This window comes from Musa acuminata, chromosome BXJ2-2 (genome assembly GCF_036884655.1).
Source record: "Musa acuminata AAA Group cultivar baxijiao chromosome BXJ2-2, Cavendish_Baxijiao_AAA, whole genome shotgun sequence".
Lineage (NCBI taxonomy): Eukaryota > Viridiplantae > Streptophyta > Magnoliopsida > Zingiberales > Musaceae > Musa > Musa acuminata.
Genome location: NC_088339.1, coordinates 19,932,730 through 19,956,996, shown reverse-complemented (window position 1 = coordinate 19,956,996; position 24,267 = coordinate 19,932,730). Strand labels below are relative to the sequence as shown.

General features: G+C 38.1%; 2 protein-coding genes across 5 annotated transcripts; both read right to left on the bottom strand.

The window, feature by feature from the left end:
• Nucleotides 1-4,556: 4,556 nt before the first annotated feature.
• On the bottom strand, nt 4,557-11,300 carry LOC103969107 (cold-responsive protein kinase 1). 4 transcript variants are annotated; one of them, XM_009382542.3, is made up of 7 exons: nt 10,985-11,300; nt 8,734-8,869; nt 8,488-8,603; nt 8,198-8,408; nt 7,846-8,083; nt 7,418-7,568; nt 4,557-5,100 (listed from the first exon to the last, which is right to left on the bottom strand). In XM_009382542.3, the coding sequence occupies exons 2-7, from the start codon at nt 8,801-8,803 to the stop codon at nt 4,735-4,737; spliced, it is 1,152 nt and encodes a 383-aa protein (XP_009380817.2). In that variant the 5' UTR covers nt 8,804-8,869; nt 10,985-11,300; the 3' UTR covers nt 4,557-4,734. The 4 variants fall into 4 exon arrangements, with proteins under 4 accessions (XP_009380817.2, XP_009380826.2, XP_009380833.2 ...); XM_009382551.3 differs by having other exon boundaries at nt 8,488-8,594; XM_009382558.3 differs by lacking the exon at nt 8,734-8,869.
• A 6,870-nt stretch (nt 11,301-18,170) lies between these two features.
• LOC135604918 (patatin-like protein 3) lies at nt 18,171-20,332 on the bottom strand. The gene is made up of 3 exons (XM_065094569.1): nt 18,782-20,332; nt 18,557-18,619; nt 18,171-18,473 (listed from the first exon to the last, which is right to left on the bottom strand). The coding sequence occupies exons 1-3, from the start codon at nt 19,691-19,693 to the stop codon at nt 18,192-18,194; spliced, it is 1,257 nt and encodes a 418-aa protein (XP_064950641.1). The 5' UTR covers nt 19,694-20,332; the 3' UTR covers nt 18,171-18,191.
• Between the last annotated feature and the right edge of the window lie 3,935 nt (nt 20,333-24,267).

Here is a 24,267-nt window from a genome sequence, read left to right as displayed (position 1 = left end):
GTCTTAGGGTTTTGTGGCTGAGTACTTGCAAGTGCAACTCCACAGTGTGAAGGTTGGAGGTCTTGTAAGGACGTCGACATGCACATGTATAGCAACATCGTACATCCGCCTTGCGGAAGGGAAGTCTTTCACACATAATGTAACCTTCAGAGCACTTGAAGGATGATATGCTCTCACTCAATACAATCTTTCTTCGTCCATTCAATGTCATATGCGATGTCACATCCAATGTCATACACTTATTCTAAGGTTCATGCATTCGAGAACAAGTAAGTGATGGTCACGTACCATATAGGAAAGGAGGACGATCTCCTGTGCGTCATCGTTATCACTCCAAACATTCTCCTAACGTAGACAAGCGACTCATTCACCATATTCTAAAACGATATTCATGCAAGAGATGAAGTATAAAATTTTGAATTAAATTATATTGTCAACCCTATCAATTAAAATTTTCAATATAGCATCAGATCCAAAGTTGGCGGATAAGAGTTTGGGTAAAAAAACTACAGATTGAGTTAGAGACATTAGAAATATATTGATATAGAAATTACGATTGATTGAGTTTGACCTTTGACCAAACCGTCTTAATCCAAATCAATTTGACTTTGAACTTGTGGAATGAAGAATTTGGGGGAAGCTTCCTCTCTGGGAGGACATGATAGGTCCCCCAACAGCACCACCTCAACCAATCCACCAACTCGGAGCATTAGATCTCATGTTTGACTGCAGAAAAATAGCCTGTCTCCCTCTTCAATGAACAGTAGTATCTTTTTGCTTTTTTGTTGATACCTTGTGATCCTTGTTTTGTGCATGCGTTCATGCATGGCATTCAACTCTTCTTTCTTCCCACCTCTCCTCGTTTTCCCTGATGAACATGGAGGAGATGACGGATGGAGCCTATCCATGTCGCTCTCCAGCGGAAGGAGGAGGAGGAGGAGCAGCAGCAGCTGATCCCCCTGCCGTGAACAGTCCGCAGCGACATGTCCACCACCAAACACTGCTGCAGGCAGAACCATGCTGCAATTGCCGAGGCCCAAAAGGTTCCTCCTCCCCCAACATGCTGCGAACTTGTTCCTGCAACATCACATGAACAGGTTAAAAGGGTGCATCAACTTGTGTTTTGCCTCAAAACTGTTGTAAGTTTACTCGCAAACAGACAGAGACATTCTGGTGGTTAATGCGTTATATGTACAGTTGACTAAGCCGACGATGAGATGTGTACAAGAGATTTTCGAGTATGTTTGACTACTAGAAGAAAAGTTTTATTCTTTATAATTTATTCTCACACGATAAGTGTTTGATTGTCCCCCCTGAAACGTAAAATGTATTATTAGGAAGATAATCTTTATCATTTGGAACCTCAGTTAAATTTAATTACTAATATGAGAGTGTTACTTTTTATAATATATTCACATATAGTAGAGAGTTTGATATGTTTTTTCCCGTGCAGAATATAAGATCAAAATATCAAGCTATATAAATATTGTACAATAAAAATCTTCATCACTCGAGAGTCCAAAGCCCTTTAACAATAATTGCAGCAGCCCATAGAAAGATTTGGTTGGAGTAGCAGCTAATTAGAGGTGTCTTTTCTCTTTGGATTGGCATCAGAGATGGTTGAAGTGGCTGATTTTTTTTTTTATCCGAAAGAAAGCTGTTTCTGTATCACTTTTCTTTATCCTTAACATTTGTCAGAAAGGAGTAAACTATTAGCTCAATAAAAGTGTGATTTATCTGACAGGAAACAGTCCCAAGAACACATGTGAATGACACAGGTGAAAGCTGGATTGAAATAGCCATGGTGTCTCAAACAACATAACTATTTGGAACTGTTTCCACTCTCATTGTAATGCTGGTATGCTCCATAAAGTCTCTTAGAGAGAGAGAGAGAAAGACAGATCTGCATAACATTGATTGCTTACTTCTTTTCTCTCAGTTAAAAACTACCTTTGAAATAGCCATGGTGTCTCCAACATTGATGACTATTTGGAAGTGACATGTCACTGTCAGCGAAATCTGTTATGCTTCACAAAGCCTCTTAGAGAGAGAAACAAAGAGAATTTGATAACATTGATTGATTACTTGTTGACTAGGAATTCTTTTCTGCCTGTAAATTTTTCTCTCGGTTAAGGAACTACCATTGAAATAGTCATGGTGTCAGATGACTATTTGGAAGTCATGTGTCACTCTCAGTGAAATGCTGTTATGCTTCAGAGTCTCATAGAAAGAGAAACAAAGAGAATTTCATAACATTGATTGTTCATTTATTCACTAGGAAAATATTTGTCTGTAACTTTCATCTCAGTTAAGGAACTACCTTTCAAATAGTCATGGAGTCAGATGACTGCTTGGAAGTCATGTGCCAGTCAGTGAAATGTTGTTATGCTTCACAAACTCTTTTAGAGAGAGGAACAAAGAGATCTCCATAACAATGACTGTTGTGCATTAGGGACTCTTTTCTGCATGTAACTTCTCTCTTAGTCAAGGAACTACCTCTGAATAAAAGATGACTATTAGAAGTCATATGCCACTCTTACCGAAATGCTGTTATGCTTCACAAAAATCTCTTAGAGAGAGAGAGAGAGAGAGAGAGAGAGAGATAAAAGTGTTTATTTGGCCACTAGGAACACTTTTCTGCATGTAACTTTTCTCTCAGTCAAGGAATTACCTGCTCATGCCTCCTCCTGGTCTGGATGCAGCCTTAGCTTTCAGGACCACCTGAATCTAATGGACCACTGAGCCACTTCCAAGTCCCAATTCTGTAGATAATGAGCAAAGCAGAGAGTATGGTCTTGACAAATAATGGAGCTTCAAGAACTACTGGCACACTGAGAGCAATGGAACCAAACTGACCATGTCCTGCCCAAAATGCCAGCCTCAGAAGAGAGAGAACCAACCTGGCTTGGTTTCTGGCCAACACACAAAGATCCAACACAAGTCATGTTAATTGGGTGGGCATAAACCCAAAAGGACTTGATAAAAGTAAAGAAAGCCAGCCTTCTGATCAACAGGCCAATTGGGCATTTTGAGAGAAAGGCACCTACCTACAATGCCCAGGGTGGCCAAAGGACAACAGCAAAAAGTACCTTTTGGTATAGAACTAGGACAGGGGTCTTGGAGAAGCTAATCAGCTGTACACCATGATGCACAGAACCACCTTAACCTCAAAAACTCAGAAGAGGAAAAATGGATGAGGGAAGAGAGAAGAAAGATGCAAGCATCACTGAAGATATGGTTGTTCATGCTCATGTAATATCCTTCTCAAGCACAAAGCATTGTAGAGCTTTGCTCCACTCTTTTTTGGGTTAACATGGAGCATTCTTGCAGTATGACTGTCCAACGACACCCATAATTATGAGGATAGGAATTGTCTTCCAATCATCATCTACTTTATACATTTTCTAAATCCAAAGGTTGCAGTATTTCCCCACCAATTAGTGAATTAGGCAGGATAAGGTTCTCTTATGCAGAATAAGAAGCAATTATAAACCAGTAGTAGACAATCCAAATTTCAAGTCAAAAGCTCAAGAGATTGTTGATGTGGTCCAGAGAAAAGCATCATTGAGCTATTAATAATTAGAGACGAGAAAGAAAGTAAATAATACTTCTCAAGCATAAGGCATTAGAGCATTTGACTTTGATATATAGTAAATAACTTTCAAATAACACCTATAAAAGAATTGCTCTACCAATCACCATCTACTTTAGAGATACCTTCTGAAACATTTTCTAGATCCAAAAGTTCAATATTTCACCAACAATCGAATCAGGCAAGATAAGGTTCTTTTGTGTAGAATAAGAAGCAACAGTAAATCAGTAGAAGATAATCCAGATTTCAAGTCAAAAGCTTAAGAAATAGTTGATGTGGTCCAGAGAAAGGCATCATTGAACTATCAATAGTGACACAGTGAACTCACAGAATGTAGACAGAATAACAAACCAACAATGACAAATTAATTAAAAGGACATTGTTCACCTTCATGTGATAGATCTAATCTTGATTCCCTGTTTCTCTGGGCACAGAGAGGAGTCAGATACATCATTAAGTGTAAAGGTAACTAGCAGAAGAATCATAAGAAAAAAGAGAAACGGGGAATCATGACACCTTCTTCTATAGGTTGAAAAAAGATTAATTGAAGAGGAATGGAGTTTTGTGTCTGATCCTCTCTCTCTCCTCCCAAGATACCAAGTTTTAGAAGATAATACAATGTGAGATTTCAGTGACAAAAGCATGCAATGAAGATGTACAAAGACCATCCTCCGCAACCCTTGGTTTTGTTATTCACTCAGAAGCAGATGAAAGTATGATATACATACAAAAAAGTATTTCTAGATGATGAACCACACATAAATACAGGTAATTCTTGATATCCGATTTTGAATTCTCTACTTGGAAATATGTAATCAGGAATTTTTTTATTGAATGCAAGTCCAGTTGGCTCTCTTGGAAGATATAAAATTTGGACCATATCATGTGTCACTTCAACATTCTCATCAAATTATAATTAAACAAAGAAAAACATTCAGTTAGCCAAGAAAATCAATCAAACAAATACATAAACAAAGTTCTCTTTTGACCAAAATTGATACGGATATATACAATAAACTAGAATCTATAAGATGCAAATAGAAAAACAAGCATATTTTCTTTCGAGAAAAGGAATTACAATATTCTACATGATTATGTACCTCAAAACTCCATTAACTTATATATCCACTGATTTTTCAGTCTCACTCAGATATTGCTGTGAAGGTCATAGATGCAGATGTAGTGTTCTCTGACGACAAGGGTGAATTTTCCAGAATGGATGACATGATTAAAGATCTATTTGTTTGATCGGCCTTTTTCTTGCTACCAACTTTAAGATCCATAAAATTACTAATGATTCCAGGCTTCGTAATCTTTTCCAAGTCCACATCCTTTTCGCCAGTCAGCATCATGATGACAGTGGACATTGAGGGCCGAAGCTTCATAGCATCTTGTGTGCATAGAAGTCCAACCTTCAAGAACCTACATGCCTCTTCAGCATCCAAGTCATCTGTCAAAGAGCTGTCTATGATATGTTTCAGATCACCATGTTCATATATTGCCCATGTCTGCAAGAAGAGAAATCCATTAGTAATACCGGGGACCGTGCAGCTGTCAAGCATGTTGCCAGATGTAAAACAGCCACAAAATGGCATGTATGAATTAACTCTTTATGATGGTTTGTTATAAATTATCTTCTAAACTTATGTATATCAACAAAATACTTACAACAGCTCATTTATAATGAAGATGCAAAATCATTTTAGCACGTGTAATGAATAACTGATGGCAGTAAATTAAAACACATCTCGGAACAGAGTTGATGTTAGTTCCATTATTTTCTCCATACTATGTTTAAGAAAGCAGATTTCTTTCTCAAGCCTAGATACATGATTGAATCATTATAAAACTAAAGAAAGAAAACAAAGCATTGAACTTCCCTTTCACACCATCAGTACCATCCAATCAGCTTCTGGATTCCAGGCAAAAGTTAACTGTAACTTCAAACTAAACTTATAATCACAGATGTTCCCATATTGTATATATCATTCAGATTTATCCAAATTTAGCTGTTAGTCAGAGACTCAGAATGGCCATCACTACAAGTCCATTAAACACAAACACCTCACTCCTATCTTTTTGTGCCTTGATGAAATACAGATGAGTAGATTGGAATTTTTTATTTGGTGAGTACAACTACTTGTCTATGGAGCAGGTATTTTTTAAATTCTACATTTTCCCCAGCTGAAACTTCGATCCAGATCATAATTCATTGTCAGCTTTTACAACAAAATATTGAATTTTATTCTGGGCAGCCAGTACATATTCTTCAAAATCAACTTATCAAATCCTTCAGCATGCCCCATCCAACTAACTAGAGCAATTCTATCTTTCAAAAGGCAAATTGTTGAAATTTGAATGTCTGGATTTATATGCACACACGATAAAGGGAAAGCATGTAAGAATCATTAAGCTCACTAAAAAATGCATAGGAAAATATACAGAAAGAGAAGGCAATCTACCATATCTAAATTAATGGCCCTTAACTATTGTCTTTTGGCATACCAGACGTGTCTCAAATGTAAAAGAAAGAACTATCTGCCAATGTCAAACTAATTGAACAACGATGACAATATACTTTTATATCACAAAACCTTACAACATTAATTAGACAAGCTACCCTTGAAAAGATTGTAAGCAGCAATATGGAAATTTTTAAAAATAGAAAACAAGAAACAAAATGGGATTAAATCCGGATGTACAATCCAAAATTGTAAATGTCAAATTGACCTGAAACTCCAATCATTTTAGAGAACAGACCAAAAACAGAAAGTATGAGAAAGTACTGTGAATTCAAGAGATGCTATCTGGTAAGGTCATAAATCAAGATGAAGTTGATGAAGTATTTTAATCTTCAACAGAACATCTCAACCTACTATAGACAAAAAATCAATGGTTTCCAACTCGTATATCTCTCATTAGGATAGGCTTTGTGATACATTTGGGGTGAGAAAGTTGGTTATATTAAGTTTATGAAGTTCCAACATAAAGGCCACAAATCAAGATAGAAGTTGATTAAGTATTTTAATCTTTAGTGGAACATTTCAACCTACTAGAAACATACAATCAGTGGGTTCCAATTCATACTCATTTTCACAATATGACTTTGTGATGCCATTTGAGGTGAGAAATTTGGTTTTCTTAAGTTTATGAAACTCCGGCATGCCATTGAAGATGACAGTAGTCATATACACTACATCATCTGCATTACTCTTTCCTTTTAAAATGAAACATGGTTTCTCGATTATTTTTAGTCTCACATGAAGTTAACACTATTCAATGTTTATTGCTTGAATATTCATAATAGCATTAGATAAAGAAAAAGGAACTTGGAATATATTTGTTTCTGAGCACAGCTTTTTCTCCTGACGTGTGAATTTAAGTCAACAGCCTTCTTTACAGTTGATTTTACCTATCAATTTTAGCATTGAACAACAGCAAAACCCATTTGAGGATTGGAGGGGAAGGGAACAGTAATTTTACACAATAAGCATCTTTGTTAATTTAAGGTTTGAACTTAATTTTGTGCAGACTCTACAGAGATGCTTAAATTTATCATACAATTAATCAAACAACTAGGTAGAAGTCTACGATTATCACCAAGATTGAAATATCTTCATGAAAATTATGTGCAATGTATATTAAATGTTTTCGACCTTGTTTGCAACTCACTGCATGCTAGGCCATGACAAAAAAATTGATGCAATGAAAAAAAACAGTTTCAGGCTTTCAGCAACAAATGATGTTACATATACAATAAAAAAAACTTACAATTTATGTCATATAATCATCAGTTAATTTATATTTAATGTACAATTTCCTTACCCGTTCGAGAAGAAATCGATCTTCAAAAGGTAACCTTGTGTTGGTGTTACATCTGCCAGTAACTATTTCTAGCAGAAGAACACCATAACTGTAAACATCAGACTTCTTGGTCACTTGTCCACGAGTTGCATACTCAGGTGCCAAATAACCTCTGCAGAGGACAAAAGTTAAGACTTGAAAAAGAAAAAAATGTATACATATAAGTACACAAGCAATATGACATGGACATTGTTGTTACAGGCCTTTTATTGTTATGTAGCCAACTATTGTAGATCCCATGCTGCAGGGTCAAAGTCCAGTTACAAGTTCTCGATTTGGGATATCATGAATTGCACTCAACAGTGATAAACCACATGAAAAATAGTCTGCATTTGTATTTTCAGATAAGAATTAGATCGTGTGAAGTTAAAAGAGGCAAGAAGACCCACAATGTCCCAGCAACACGGGTGGAGACATGAGTCACATTTGATGGCAGAAGTTTAGCTAAACCAAAATCAGAAATTTTGGGTGTGAGGTCCTGGTCAAGAAGAATATTGCTTGCTTTAATATCCCTATGAAGCACATGTGGATGGACCTCTTCGTGGAGAAATGCAAGTCCACGAGCAACACCAATACAAATTTTGACTCGTGCCCTCCAGTTGAACTGAATGTTACCACGGTTGGAACCTGAAAGATGACAAGAACCAGCACATCTTGATGCATTCAAAACAACATGGGATATGACCACCCTCAAGTGTACACAAAATTCAAATTTTGTAGTATAAACAGGGATTATGTTACCAAGAAGGGTCTGTGAAATGCTGTTATTCTCAAGATAGTTGTAAACAAGTATTCTGTGAGGTTCTTCAGCACAGCAACCATACAGCTTGACAAGATTTTCATGGATGATACCAGAGATCACTTTAATTTCAGTCAGAAATTCCCCCACTCCTTGTTTCGACTCAGAGGATAGCACCTTTATAGCAACAACTGTTCCATCTTTAAGCATTCCCTACATCAATGATCCGATTTAGTGAGGATTGTTTATAAAATTAATAGCATTAATCCACTTTAAAGTATAAAAAAGTTACCCTGTATACAGAACCAAAACCTCCCTCTCCAACTTTATTAGCAGCGCTAAAATCATCAGTGGCAATTTTCAATTCCTTGTAAGTGTAGATATTTACACCTTCAATTCCTGGAATATCTAGATAAAATATATAGCTTAACCGAAAGGTGGAGTAGAATTTTGCAATAGAAGAGGCAAATAGATATTCAATAAAAGGCAAATAAACATTAAGTTAAATCACATTTAATCCACCAAACACCATGTCTACCTTCATTGAGTTGATCATGATGCTGACATGAAGTTCTTTTCCTTCTGAACATGCAAGAGAAACAAGTCATCCTGGAAAAACCAACTACTAGATCTTCCTGTCTGTTGAATGTTGGATTATATGAATGAAAAGTTTCCTGCAAAAGTAGATACGAGTGAGGAAGAATTTTGCATGTTTTGCTTGATTGATCGTCACACACCAATTAACTGATTCAAGCTTTTGCATCTTGCCAGTGTGGTGACAATCAAAAGTCAAAACATCAACTTCCAACAAAAACAATATAATTCACTTGTCGAGATTTGTCTTGATTTTAGGTATTCAAATACTAGTATTGTAGTCTCAGTGTGCTCAAAGTAGTCTCATTTAGCTACCTCAAGAAGCTGCACCTCACCTATCCAAATGAACAAGATCAATAACCAGGACACCAAGCAAACAATCTAACATGATCCAACCAACCATCACCAGACTATACGCTCAAGCAAAATTGCACTTCAAGATCACATCAAAGGTCAGTACTTATTGAATATCTCACTTGGAATAGTTCTCGTTGAAAATGTGCACTCACTTTGAAGCAATAATTAGTTTAACTATATGCAACAGCTACGCATATGCTTTTATTCACTTACCAGAAACAAGATCCTCTGAACCAAAAGAAATGATGACTGAATTTTGATACCAACAAGCTTATTCATCAACATGTTCCGGACTAACAATCAGCTTTACCAAATCTTCCCCAATCAATGCTATATCTTCACTACATGCAATGCCAAGATTTCTCCACAACTTTCATCCACATGAACAGAAATGTTTCCCTCTGGCACAAGTTATCTAGCTAAATTAGTCTTAAAGACCTTCACTGAATCTCACTGCAAATGCTCATGCCATCTTAGTTAGTTCACTGTTTTGACCTCAAGTATTTGTTACCATCTTTTCTTATTAACCAAAAGATAGGTTCTGAGTTACTTAGGATTAGAGATCTAACTTATTACATGCACATACAACTCTGTCCGAAACTTGCTAAAGGAGACAAAAGAAGTGTAGAACAATTAGAGAAGACAAAAAAGGGAGCTCTGTATTTGGGCCCCGGACCAATTTAAAGAGAGATGGAGAAGAGAAAGTTTTACATAAAGAAGAAAAAAGGGATTACTCATAATTTATCTCCGCTTTCCAGTTCTCTTCACTTCATTTGGGCAGAGATTCATTCAATCAAATGGTTCCAATCAATTTGATGATTCTGAAGTTCTCAATTACTTTTGTGGAAGAAAATGGGCTTTTCCATATTATGGTAGGTAATATACCTTGATATAGTTGATCAATTATCAAAAGGATCATCCCTACTTAATGAAAAATATTTTTAGAAACAAAAATAGTTCTCTTTCCTTGCTTTTCTTGAACTTTTTTCTTTTGATGATTTTAATATGTGATATTGTGTATTCCTTTTTCTTGAACTTTTTTCCTTGCTAATCCTAAGATACTTATTTTGGTTTTGTTTTTATCTGCAAGCATCTGACACAAGACTTAATTGACCCTCCTCTTCATTTTATTTTATTGGTTGAATTTTTTCATAAATGAGGGATAGTTTGTATAAAAATAAAAAAAGGCAACACGACAGCTGATCTCTTCCATTGCACCCCTCAGTTAACCAAACCTAAGACTTCAACTCCCTCACTTTCTTTCTTTATTATTCTGTTCATTCTTTTTTTCTCTTCCTCTTGGATCTCCCAATATAGAAAAAGGCTACATTAATTACATTAAAGAAAAGTCAACATAAACAAATAAAAAATTACCAAGAGTTACTTGAAAAGTACATAGAAGGTAAAAGTTTAGATTTTCAAGCAATCAACAAAACGAGGCAAAACTTAATCGTCATCATCGTATAAAATGTCCATACACCTCTATCAAGTACTTCTCCAAACCTTTGATCAGCAACTACTTGAACAAGACAGATATCTACAATACTGAATTGTCACAATAATCTAATTCAATGCTCTCTTATGCAAAAAAACAACTAATTCTTCACCTTTTTGGCAAAAGCAGTCATATAAAATTACCGGAGTTCAGACAACAAGGAAACAAATTGAAATCAATATGAGAAAAAAAAAAAACTCCAGATCTGTTGTATCCATCTGAACACAACTCGGAGATGACAAAGAACAATCTTTGCCCCAAAAACCCAACGTTTCTTGGCAGGAAAAATGACGAAAAGGACGAGACTTTGAACCAGAACAAGAAACCCAGATGCGGAAGTCACCTTCGAAAGTTCGACCAGTCGAATCTATCACCTAAGCTCCTCCGCGAACTCCCGCACCCACTTTTCCGACCCGCCACGATCCCGAAACTAGTAACGCAAAGAGAAGGAACGGATCAGGCAACACCAATTCGGTTCTGCAAGGGATCCACGGGATATGGCTAGCGGAGGCTTCCGGCGTCCGTATGCGATGCTGGGGTGGATGCACGCGGCGGAAGCAGGCAGTGGAGGAGGAGTAGGAGGTGCCGTCGAACGAGAAGACTTAAAGAAGGAGCGAGTGGAGATCAGAGGAGCACCCGACGGTTTTTCAATATTTTCACATATCATTCCTTATAAAGCTTAAGAATAGCATATTGGTTTATATATATATATATATATATATCCCTCAGAATACTGAAATCCCATTTGTATGTATATTAATCGCTATTCATCATGATTGGAAGTAGGTATTTTAAATTAGAAAATATATTAAAGTTTAAATTGTTCTAAAACGTTTTTATACTATGTAAAGGGCATTTGAGATAACGTATTAAAGGTGATTTGAATTGGGAGATCAACCATTATAAAAATCAATCGTTTGGGAGGAATCAATACGTAAATTAATTATTGGTTGCCCGCTGCTGAAATTTGACCAGAAACGCTGAAACTTTGGCTCCAAACCGGGTTCAAATTGAACCGAACCAGGCTGATGAATCGAATCAATCCTATCGCTGTCGGCTATGTTTGACTATACTATATTTGACTTCAAGAAAAAGCCAACCACAAAGTGCAAGTTGGATTTTTCTCTTTTTTTCTTTTTCAAGAATAAAAACATGATTATTAGTTTATCTTTAATTAAAATTAATATCTAACCTGAATAAAATTGATCATTCGTGATTAGTTGTACAAGATTTGTTCAAAGATGATTCGAAAAATTTTTCTATGACTTGAGTAATGGGACCTATGTATAAATGCTAGTTCATCGAGAATACGCAAGAAAAGTATTTCGAATTGTTGATTCATCGTCAGAGATGACTGGCGTGGAGTTTCTCGACCCTTTGGGTTAGGATTAGTTCTATTTCTCGATGGAACCTTTCATATTTTTAAATATGAAAAAAGTCCAATAAGGGGAGTTAAGTTTTTTATCATTCTGGCGTCTAGCTATTTTATTCGTGATTCGTCGTGTCAAAATAGTTGTACAAGATTTGTTCAAAGATGATTAGAAAGAATTTTTTTTGTGACTTAAGTAATGGGACTCTCTCATCTCATATTATTCGTCTCAAATATTATCTAACTTAGCTATCAGCAAAATCGAGCTTAGCTGTTAAAAAAAATCAAACATCAGTTTTTGCTACACGAGGAAGGTTTGTGAGTCATCTATTTCTCATCCAAAAGTCTGGTGCTCTACCTTGCTCCCCTCTTGTCATCTCGAGTCACTTTCACTTTTCCGCATGGGTGATCCATAAGAAGACTAATCATTTTAATCAAATTCTAAATATTATTATTTTCTTATCATATAATTGACTTGTGAGATTGATGGCTTTTATATTATTATTGAGACAAAATATGGACTTACATATTTAAGTCAAATAATTTTTTAATGATAATAAAAGAAATATTAATAATGTTGACACTTTAAAATGCTATTTACTTTGACTTCCTGTGGTACTATGGAACCGCAATAAAATTATAATATAAAACTGTTGGTGAAGATAATAGTTTTGCCATTTACTTTGACTTCCTTTGGTACTATGGAACCACAATAAAATTACAATATAAAAGAGTCACGACATGCACATTAGTTGTTCTAATCTTGTCCATATATATTATCTTCACTAAAGAATTGAAATATGTCACCTTATTTTAATCAAAGAGAAAATAAGTGCCAAAAGACTATCGGTGATTGGTGATATTTATCTCTCTCGTGGGATGGAATATAATGTGATTAATTAATGTGTACACATGCGTCTAAAATTCTCTTATGTATTTATGATCCATACCACTCTATGGCATTCCTTCTTCCTACAAATCAAAAGGCATAGTTTCGATCTACTACTTATGGATTTTATTCATTAAACATCCTAAATTATTGAATTATTGTTAAAGGCTCATTTCAGATATAGTTTTAAAACCTATAAAATGATAGAAGATACAAGATAAAAGATAGAAGTTATATTTTTCAGTTGCGGAAATCTTATCTTCTATCATACCCCTGCAAGATGATACTCCTATCAAGGATACCAATCTTGGACCAATGCAATGAAAATAGTTTACGGATGAGAGGCTTCGTGAGTTAGTTTGTTAGTTGATCAGTCATATGTATGTGAGAAACACGTAGTTAATGTCGGATAACTTGATCTCGCACGAAGTGGAAGTCGATAGCAATATATTTTATGTGAGAGTGGAACACTGAATTGGCGTATAGGAAGGTAGCTTCGACATTATCATAATATATTTTAGAAGTAAGAGTGGAGTCAATGTTGAGTTTCTTAAGTAGATTTATGATCAAATTAAGTTCTGCGGCAACGGTAGCGATGGCATGGTATTCAGCTTCAGTTGTAGACCGTGTGACTGTCTTTTGCTTCTTAGAACTCTAACTGATTGGATTAGCTCCAAGAAAGACAATATACCTCGACTTGAATGTTCTATCATCAAAGTTTCATGCCCAATCAGCATCAGCAAAAGCATGGAGATGAAGCTGAGAGTGTTTACGAAGAAAGAGACCATGATTGAGGGTTCCTTTAAGAGATCATAGGATTCGTTTGACTGCAAACCAGTGCGTAGTAGATGGTCGCTACATAAATTATGACAATTTATTGACCACAAAAAACATATCTAAATGGGTGAGAGCTAAGTACTGTAAGGAGCCAACTACTTGTCGGTATTGAGTAGGTTCCATAGTAGAACTTTCATCGTATAATTTAAGTGATTCACTAGTAGAGAGGAGAGTTGTAACCTCTTTTGCATCTTACATGTTTGTCTTTAATAATAAATCTTACATTTATTTTCTTTGTAACAGGAAGAGACCTGAAGATGTATATGTTACTTCCACTCCTAAAAAGTAGCTCAAGGTTCCTAGATCTTCAAGGAAAAATCAATCTATCAATTGCTTAATGAATGCCTAGATCTCTATAGGATTATTGTCCATGACAATAATATTATCCACATACATCAAAAGATATATTGTGCTTTCATGTTGTTATCGTAGAAATAACGAGGTATCAGACTTGGAGTTGATAAAGTCAATTGAAGTCAAAAATAAACTAAGTTCAGTGTACTAGGCTCTTGAAGCTTAATGAAATCCATAAATAGCTTTTTATAGTTTGCAAACATGCTTTAGATATTGAGGATGGATGAAACCAGGAGGTTACTGCATAAAGACGTCTTCAGTTAGAGTCCTTTATAAAAAGGCATTGTTAGCATCCAATTATCCTAATTGCCAATCTCTAGTGGTGGCAAAACTCAAGATAAGTCAGATTGTTGTAAGTTTAACAACGGGGCTGAATGCCTTAGTGAAATCAACACCAGGTCATTGATGAAACCCTTTGGCAACTAGACGTGCTTTATATTTGGTAACTGATCTATTTGGGTTCCGCTTAATTCCAAAAACCACTTACACCTGATGATGTTTTATGTGTGATGAAAGGGTACAAGGTTCTATGTTAAGTTACGAAGGAGGGCATCATATTCTTCACACATTGCTTTACGCTAGTGTGAAGATTTTTGGGCTTGAGTGAACGTGGTGGGTTCAATGGTCTTAGGTGATGATTCTATAATAGTATGTAGATCAAGGACTTGACGTGATTTGAAAATACTTGGAGCGTGTTATCATTAGATGTCTAGAGGCTATGGGATTGTGAGGTTGTGTGGTTAGTATAGGCGATGGAGAGTCACTGACACGGGCTAGGTTAGGCTGAGGTACTTCAGTGTCACTAGGACTAGAAGGAGGTAAAGACAATAGTTGTGTTTTTAAATGTATTGCCTCATCAACGGGGGAAACTTAAGAAGAAGGGAATGGAGTTGTAATGGAGGAAATGGGCAATTACTGAACTGGAGTAGCTATAGAGTATAGATCTTGAGGAGAGGAACTAGACGGTATCATGGGAGGCTCGTCTGACAGGATCGAAGGTATACTCCAGTGACGAATGTTTGTCAAAGTGGTTTGTATGGCAAAAGAGGATAATGCAGAGGCTTGCGAGAAGCAGCGTAGGTGTTCAGTGGCAAATTAGGAGTTCGGCGGTAAGATACAGCGGTAGAAAGATGCGGCTACAACGAGTGGACAATGTAGAAACACTTCAAATCAATGTCGTCGGAGGTCAAGGGCAAGTGCTTCTTGGAGCTTCATGATGCCCTGGACATGCTTCGCTCCGATGAGAACGAGCTACGACCATCCAAGCTCGTGATAAGTCTTAAAGGAAAGTAGATATTGCTAAGGCAAGAATGACTCTGATACCATGATAGAAGATAGAAGATAAAAGTTATATTTTTCATTAATATGTTTTTGCTATTTATAGAGGCTAAGAGAAAGAATTTGCCTTTGAGATTTTTTTCGTGTAGTTCGAAAAGTTTTATCTGCTATTATACCATTAAATTTTACTGATCTTACTTAGTTCATTGTTTGACAAAGAATTTTTTTTTTTTGCGACTTCTGTTCGGTCCAATAAGACCAATACATAAATAGAAAAAGTTGGTTTCTTTTTTTTTCCTTTTATCATCTCAATGATTCATCATTCGTCCAAATAAGTAGCATTCTAGTTTTGTCTCACTGCTAAAGGGAAGTAGCTGTGGGGTCTGTCAAATAGTGCAATGTATGTACATCTGAGTGTGCAAAGGTCACAAGTTAGGAAGAAGATGAACATAAATTATGATAATTATATCACATACAATTTTCATTTGGACAGTGGCACACACATGTATATTGTGACAACACCAATAGTGACTTATCTAATAACATATATATTGTGACATGTCCGATAGTTCTTCCTTTTGGATATCCAGAGGAGCATTTCATCTTGGTGTACATTTGTGTGAGTGAAGGCATCAGCCAGCCATGCCCACAGAAGCAAGCGCAGGTGATGATTGCATGTGATTATTCTTTTAATTTTTAGAGAGTTATAATATAATAGTATAATTATGGTTCGAGTTATGAAATAATCTCTCTCTAAAATTATGTTTCCCACGTCATCTTAAAACAACGAGCCTTTAGATTCCTTTAATTTATTGTTTTTAATTTGTATTGGCATAATTAATCGAAATCTATGTCTCTTATTTTACCCAACCCAATGTGAGGTTTCTCTTTTTTTCTTTTTTTTCTTTTCAGATCAATATGGGAGGAGGAAGAACTTGCCGTTAGGGAGTCCAAGAAAGGGAATTCCTCCCGAGAAAACTTGTTTTTATGATGTTTGAAGTAGCCAAATAATGAGAGAAATTACTGTGAATCTGGACAATTATGAAAAACTACCTGAGTTTATTTTTTGTATTTGCAATAGATGTATTTTCCCATAAGTTTAGATGATTGTGTTTGTATCAGATTGATTGTATTTTGTTTTAATGATAGATTATTAACAAATTAACACGCTGTGCTGTGCTGTGCTGTCCTCAGAGGCCAACTTACAGGACGGAGTTGTGTCACGGCACGCTTCACATGCATGCACACGTGCTGTGGAATACTCGCCTTAGCAAAAATGTTGTGTTACTGTGTTTGTAGAGTTCGCACGTACGACAACGACTCCGTCCTGAGTTTGCCGGCGAGTCTTCCGCACGTGCGGAACCCATTCGCACGTCACTTTCACCTCGTTAATTATCTTCACATTAGTTTTTAAAATTAATTTGACAATATTAATATGACACGTGGACAATTATCGGTACATTAACTCCCCTTAGTAGACATATTATGAGGGGGGCTGTATCTACTAGGCTAACAATTTGTTATCAATCAATCAAAGGATCCATTCGGTATCATGTAGTGTTGACAGTAAAAACTAACTCGATAAACTGTTGCTTCGTATTTCTTAGATTTGATACACAATTTAATGACCATATTGATATTGGGATGGTGTGCATATACATGATTTAATGATCATAATGACCATATCTCTTAAATTGATAAGTATTTTCAATATTAATCTTAATCTCAACTGTGACGCATATACATTATAAAATATTTTAAGTATCCTTTTAAGACATTGATTAATTATCATTTTTTAATTCGATATTTGATCGAACTTTTAAATCTATACTAATTTAAATATTAAATGGACTTTGTCGATACATTGCAACAAAATTATATAAGGTCTAGACTTCACCATCCAAACTTTTGATACCTTAACTTGAGGTGAACTTAGGAGGGAACCTTAGCCACTACATGGGATAATTATATTTTGTCATGCAATATTAAATATTATTTAAATATATTGATAAAATTCTAAAAATACTAGTTTTGTTTTGGAAACAACAAGTGGTAATCCACTCAACGTAGAGTCTTCTGTCTATGGCAATAATCAGCAGTCATGTCAGTGCCAATGTGGAGTCTCAAAACTGATATGGTATATTATGTCGACGTGACATCTCGAACTTGGATTGGATGGAATGGGTGCCCATTCTTATACTATCTGAGGTCCTACGAGATGACATTGCATAGCATAAAGCTGCTTCCGAAAGTTTGAAATGGCGTCACACTGTGCGAATCCATGCAGGTTGGTCGGCACTCTCATAAAAGGTACAAGTCAGTCGCTTGAGAAGTCAGTCACCATTAACAGATCATGTACGACCGACCTTTATTCGCATATATAAAAATCGATCCCTTGATAGTGTTAAGGGGAGGACTTCGAGTATTCAACTCCCTCTTACTTCACACAACACTAACTTAATCTTCGGTTAAATCAGAAATCCTCCTCCCAACCTCGACCTACGTGCAGGAGCTTAACAACAAAGAAACAAGCCAATGCTAAAGGAGAAGACCACACTTAGGAGACGAGTCTTAAACTCAACTTGATCCGACGCTCGCTTCCAGCATCCAAGTAACCACATGCATAACCTTGCACGTCTGGGATTTGATGAAGCCATGCTGACATCTCGATCATGGCATAAAGATCACATACACATATTTTTATGAGTCATATGAAATTATAATAAACAAAAAAAAATCACGACCATAATTACATTATAAAAAATTGAAAGAAAAGGTTTTCTCTTACAGAAGTATTATAAATTTTCTATTTATTTTTCCTATTTAATTTCTGAGTTCTTGAACAGGGAGAAGGATTGCAGGCCATCTTGTCGACTCTGAGGAGCACGGAGAGGGCGGCGTCGAGGGCTTGATCGCCACCGTCGGGGCGTCGCCGCGCTTCCGCCGCCGGTCGTGCTCCCTGATCAGCTCCGCCGCGAAGAGGTCCAGCTTCTCCCCGTTGGTGCGCTCCGACAGCTTCCTGCCGCGGAACAGCGCCGAGTCCACGCCCCTGTCCGCCAGCGCCGCCTCCGCCGCCGCTGTCGTCACCGGCACCGCCACGTGTCCCTGCGAAACCCACCGCAGGGAACGCCTAAGTTAGCGCCCCCTGATAGGGGTGTTTAGGTAAATCTGAATTCCGTACTCCATACCTGGATCCGTACGTAGTTCGTCGCCCGGTTCTCCCCAAACGCCATCGCCACCGCTTGATCGACCTGCCATGAACAGGAGAATAGTTTAACGATTACAGCAAATAACCAAAGTGCCCAACACTACACTATCACAAGCGACCTTTGCGAAGGATAGTTTAGTCTTTATGCGGTGCTGTGCCTTAATGCGACTAAGAAATAACGCTGGATTAAGTGGCGAGTCCTTACGACGTCGGCCTGCGCACTGCCTGCGATCCTCGCGAGTTCCGCCGCCGACGGAAGCGCCGGGCGCTTCCCGGGTGAGGCCGCGGAATCCGCGCCGCCGAGTGAAACCACGAGGAGGTCCTCCACCCCGGCGGCGGCGGGGAACTCCTGACGGTTGTTGAGCACGTGGGTGATGGCGACCGTCGTGGGATTCCACATCGCCAGCCGGCCACCGACCGCCCGGATCCGCGTCCGCCCGTCCACCGAGTGCATGTCCACCGGCGCCGCCCCGGCCAACGAGTCCGCGCACGTGGCGGCGCACACCTCCCCCATCCGGAAGTCGTAGCCGTCCGCCTCCACGGCGTCTGCCCGCGAGAACACGAAGGGTGCCGCCGTCGCTAGGTCATAGCACGGGATGAGCACCGGCTTGAGGGTGTCCCGCAACGTTGCGTCCCCAAACACACGCCGGAACAATCCGCCCGACCGGCCGAGGATGCCACGCAGGATTCCCTTCCGCTGGGCCCCGGAGGAGAGGCGGTGGCGGTGCTTGGTGAGGAGGCGGAGGGCCTCGGCGGCTGAGAAGAGTGGCCGACCGTCGGGGCCGCGGGTGAAGAGGAGGGCCGAGAGGACGCCCCCAGCGCCGGATCCGGCAGCGAGGTCGAAGAAGTCGGCGACGCGGGCGGCGGGGTCGCCGCACTGCTTGCGGAGAGAGGCCTCGAGGCGGACGAGTGCGGCGCCGGCGAGGGCACCGTCGGCCGCGTCGATGGAGAGGACGCGTACCCTGCCGGCTGCCGCGATGGTGGCGGGAGTGGAGGAGAGGAAGAGCTTGGGCTCGTCGTATCCGAAGAGGAACTTGCTCTCCAGTATCGAGAAGATCTCGTGGCTCAGCTTGTCCACGTCCAAGCTCGGCTCCATCCAAGCCGCCGCCGACGACATCTTTCTATGTACTACACCGGAAAAATATAACCACCAACCACTTTTTTTCCACCCAGGTCCTGTCAACGGCGAGCCGATTAAGCCGACCTGGACGGGTAGACGGCCATAGCATTGACGAGTAGGTCGCGGACCCTTTATAGGCGGGAGGCGGACCGGCACACGCTAGCATTACTAGCGCAGCTTACCGAGGTCGCGTTGGTCCCGGCGATCAATCGGCACGGCGGGACCTCTCGATTCATGCTTATCAAAGGATGGACGGCTGGCGTCAGAGACAGACGGCACGCGGTATTCTCGGCGAGGAGCGAGGGGGGGGAAGAACAAAAGGTCGCCACGTGGGCGAATCAGGGAGCGCCGGAGTGCGTTCACGGCCACGCCGACGGACGGTTCTGATGCGGTGGGCCCGGCCCACAGATGTTGTCGCAGCGACGTGGGACGCGGCCGAGTCGCACGTGGCTGGCGCGACGAGTCGGGACACGTAGGCCACGCGCACCGGTCGGAACTCACCAACGAGATGAGCACGGCACTCAGTAGCATGGCTTCTCCACCGTGTTATTTAGCATGACCCGAGAAGATTATAATGGAATCGCCCTCTACTAATGTTTCTGATTCATGTGATGATGATTCACATATATATTTATTTGATTTATCGAATCCCCCCACACCTCTTTATGATTGTATTCTGCGTATGTGAGTCTTGTGTCAGATAAGTGCAAGCGGATGGTCGTCTTCCTCCTCGGCCAGGGTTTGAGGTCATCCGTACTGGCCATGGAAGAACAGAAAGCCACTGCTTGCTACGTCAAGCCGAACCACTTGCAGCCTCCGGACCTGTTTACCTGCAGATGACAACACCTCCGCCGATTTTATATCATGGCGAGTTGCTCCTCAGCTCCACGGGGATGCAGAAACAGGCTGTACTGTGGCAGACCAAAAGATAAACTCTGATGACTTCTGTGCTTGAATCTTCACAGGACCTTCAAGCTTCATTTTCTTGTTCGTGCAATACACCCAAACATGTTTAAATCATTCTCCACCGTAAGGTGATGATGTATTATTGGTCATTCAATTTATCAAGGTTGATTATATTAATAGGGAAAGGAGCTACAGAAACTAACAGTGTAAGGATGAGAATGATTTGTTTATTTCGGATGCACATCGATTTTTGTGACCTGTGATTCATGTGGGGTATGATATCACGTGGTCATGCTTCTACATGCTTGGAATGAGCCAAATGGTGGATCATAGATATCACTGGCAGGCAAGGATTATATACGCAGCATTTTTCTGAGAGTTTATTGTATCATATTGGCATTTCTTATTGACGTCAGAGTGCTTTGATGAGGGGGAACTCAAAAGTTAAAATGCACATCTGATGTTGGACGATGTTTTCCATGAAAAAGACATGAACTCATGAGGGAGGACAATTGATTTCTGCTGCAGCTTCATACAAATCCACAGTGTTTGGCATTTATTGCTATCACATGCGATGCACAAATAGGACCAGGGCAAAATGGAGTGGACTATCGTCTGTATCTCCATTAGCACAGTGAGATCTGCCATTTCCTGTCAAACATCTCTGCAAGGGGGCTCCGTCAGGGAAGACAAATTATTGAGGGTTGCCAACTTGTTCAGCTAATCGTTCTCCTCGAAGCATCCAAAGCCAGCTTTACAATCTTGCATGTGAGGCTGTCGAGTGTTTGAAGCATTGAGGGGTTCTTCAAGTTGCTGCAGGTGGATTGGATATTTGGATGATGCTTCGGAATGCAGTCAATGACGTGATGGTTAGGTTGCACCGATGTAAAGGCCGCAGATCTGTTGAAGAAGATAGAAGCAACAAGAGAAAGATTTCAATAAACGGAGGCAACGGGTTTTCATGACTTCGTGTTCATATTATTTGTTCTTTTGTTACATACAACCTATACAATAACTATAGAGTATACCTTAAAAGCATCCGACAGGATATACATCCTCACCAATCATTATCAATCTATTTAATTCAATTATCTCATTATTGTTGATGTAAGACATATAACAAGGTTTTTTTTTAATCTCATTATTCAATTATTTAATTCAATTATCTCATATAACAAGGTTAATTCAATTATCTCATTATTCAATTGGTTCCGCATCAGTTGTTCTGCTTCATTCAACAAAATGCAAACAGTATCTATAACAAAAAGAATAAAGAGGAAAAATCTACATACATTACTGGTCCATGGTCTGGTTGTTGAAGAAGGTGTGGTGTCTGAAACACTCGAGCTTTCGTGTTCATGCTGGTTGTTGAAGAAGGTATGGTGTCTTGAAATCTTTGTAACTCCCTCTTTATCTACTCCAAACCTCCCTCCTCTATGACTAGGATCAGAATCAGTGTATGAATCCTTGGTCTATATTTGTCTTAGGAATTCCGCAGGTTGAACAGCATTGTTGTCCATTTGTACAGGTAAAAAGATGTGCTAATGTACAAATATATATTTCCTAGTTCAGAGAAATCCCAGAATAAGGGTTTTGCTTGTTGATAATATATGAAGATATAACAATCATTGATCAAAAGTATGCATTAATCTGTTGGAACTAATTCTGCAACATTTCTGTTATTTTCTTTATTGTATGCAGCTTATTTTGGATGGCCTAATTAACTGTTTCAGACATCAGTTCATCACAGCAAGTTTAATCTAATGTTCTAGTAAGATCAGTAAGCCTGAAGACCAAAAAAAATTTCATCACTTGGATTAATATCTTTTCATCCCAATATCACTTTTGCAAGAGAAGTTGGAAGATGTTTTGGATCAAAAGGGAACACTTGTGTTCATTTCTGATGAATCAGTAGGATGTATAATAGATCATTTGTTTCAAGATGAAAGGAAACAGCAAGCTGCTTAAGAACATACACCCAATGGCTAAAGTAGAGACACAACTTGGTTATTTGATCTTTGTCCAAATCAATCCACAAATCTTCTGCTTGCATTTCTTTGTTATGGTTCTTCTCTCATCCCCTTCAGCACTACATTTGTTCTCCATCTCTTTGCTTTGCACATACAAATTGGAGTTATCATTAAGTTCAACATAAAATAATATTTTTAGTCAATTTAGAATCATACAGATCCTCATATATACTTTCTAGTAAAACTTTTATATGTTTCTCTACCTATCCTCACACTACCAATACTAATTTAATTGTCTCACCTCTTCTAACCACAATATCTATAATTTCAGCCAAAGCCTAATAATTATGAGAGGGTAGTGGTTATATTCCATTATGACATATTCAAGAAACAAATATTATAATTTCTTCGAAAAAGAATTTCTTTTCACCAGTCCATAACATCCCAGTTTTGGTTAAACATGGAAAATATTCTCAAATTATAAAAAAAATCTGATTTTAAATTCAAAACAAATTTAAATGATTTTTCTCCGCACAAAGTTAAAATAGCATAATTAAATTTATTTTTGGTCTTTTAAACTTGTTTTCACAACCAACTCACTCAATTATCTAATTGATAAATTTGCATTCTCTTGCATCGTTAGTTTTCTTTTTTTTTTTCTGTTTGAAAAATGCAAAGTAAAATTTTAATTAACTTGATGAGAAATGATATCAAAATAGTTATATTGGGTCTAAACTAGCAGGAAATTATATCAAAATGCTCCAAAATTTATGCATGGCCACAAAATAAATAGATGACTATAATTGTTTTCTTATGCAGTATGAATGATCAAGATCTGCCTTCACATTACCATAGTTAGTCTTTGATCATTATAACTAATAAAGATCACATCCAAAACGACGCTGGATCTCAATTAGAAGAACGATCATAATTAACCTTCAAGGTAGCTCAAATGATATCACAAATTGGAAGCTATATTGACTGGAATTTGACCAAATTAAATTGAGCATGATAATGGTTGGCCTATGAACTAGTAATTAAGATAAGCAAACAAATAATTTGAGAGTTTGCTACGCCCATTTTGGTTGTTGATATAAAGCTAACTTGATCATTATTTTTCGTAAGAATATTTTTTGTAAGGAATTAATTAATTAATTACAAGTTCCGTGTTTGTTCATGCAATATAAATTAGTCAATACATCATGCATCGATCCATTTGTTGCTCTGTGATGATGCGATCCAAATATTTTATTTGGGATGAAGCATGATGCCTAAGTTAAAATAAGTCTTTTTGAAGTTTAAAAAGATTTTGATCATTGAAATCCTGCTCAAATGAGTCATAAAACTCGTACGGGTCAAAATTCATCCGATCAAAAGCCTCAAGAATTATTTGACTACCATAAATTATGAATTATCATGTGTATTAATGAGAGAATATTTTATTTTAGATGTTATGTTGCCAATTTTATAGATGGATGTTAACCAAAGTTATATAAATGATCATAATTTTAAGAACATATACAATCTCTACTAACTTTATTGTGTGGGGGGAGGGGAATGTGTTATTTTCAAAAAAATCGAAGGATAAAAAAAATACAATATATATACAATAATAAATAAAAAAAGAAACTAATTTATCTCCCGAAATAGTTGGAAGCACTCGCCAGGGGGCCGTATTTAAGCAAACCGTAGGCC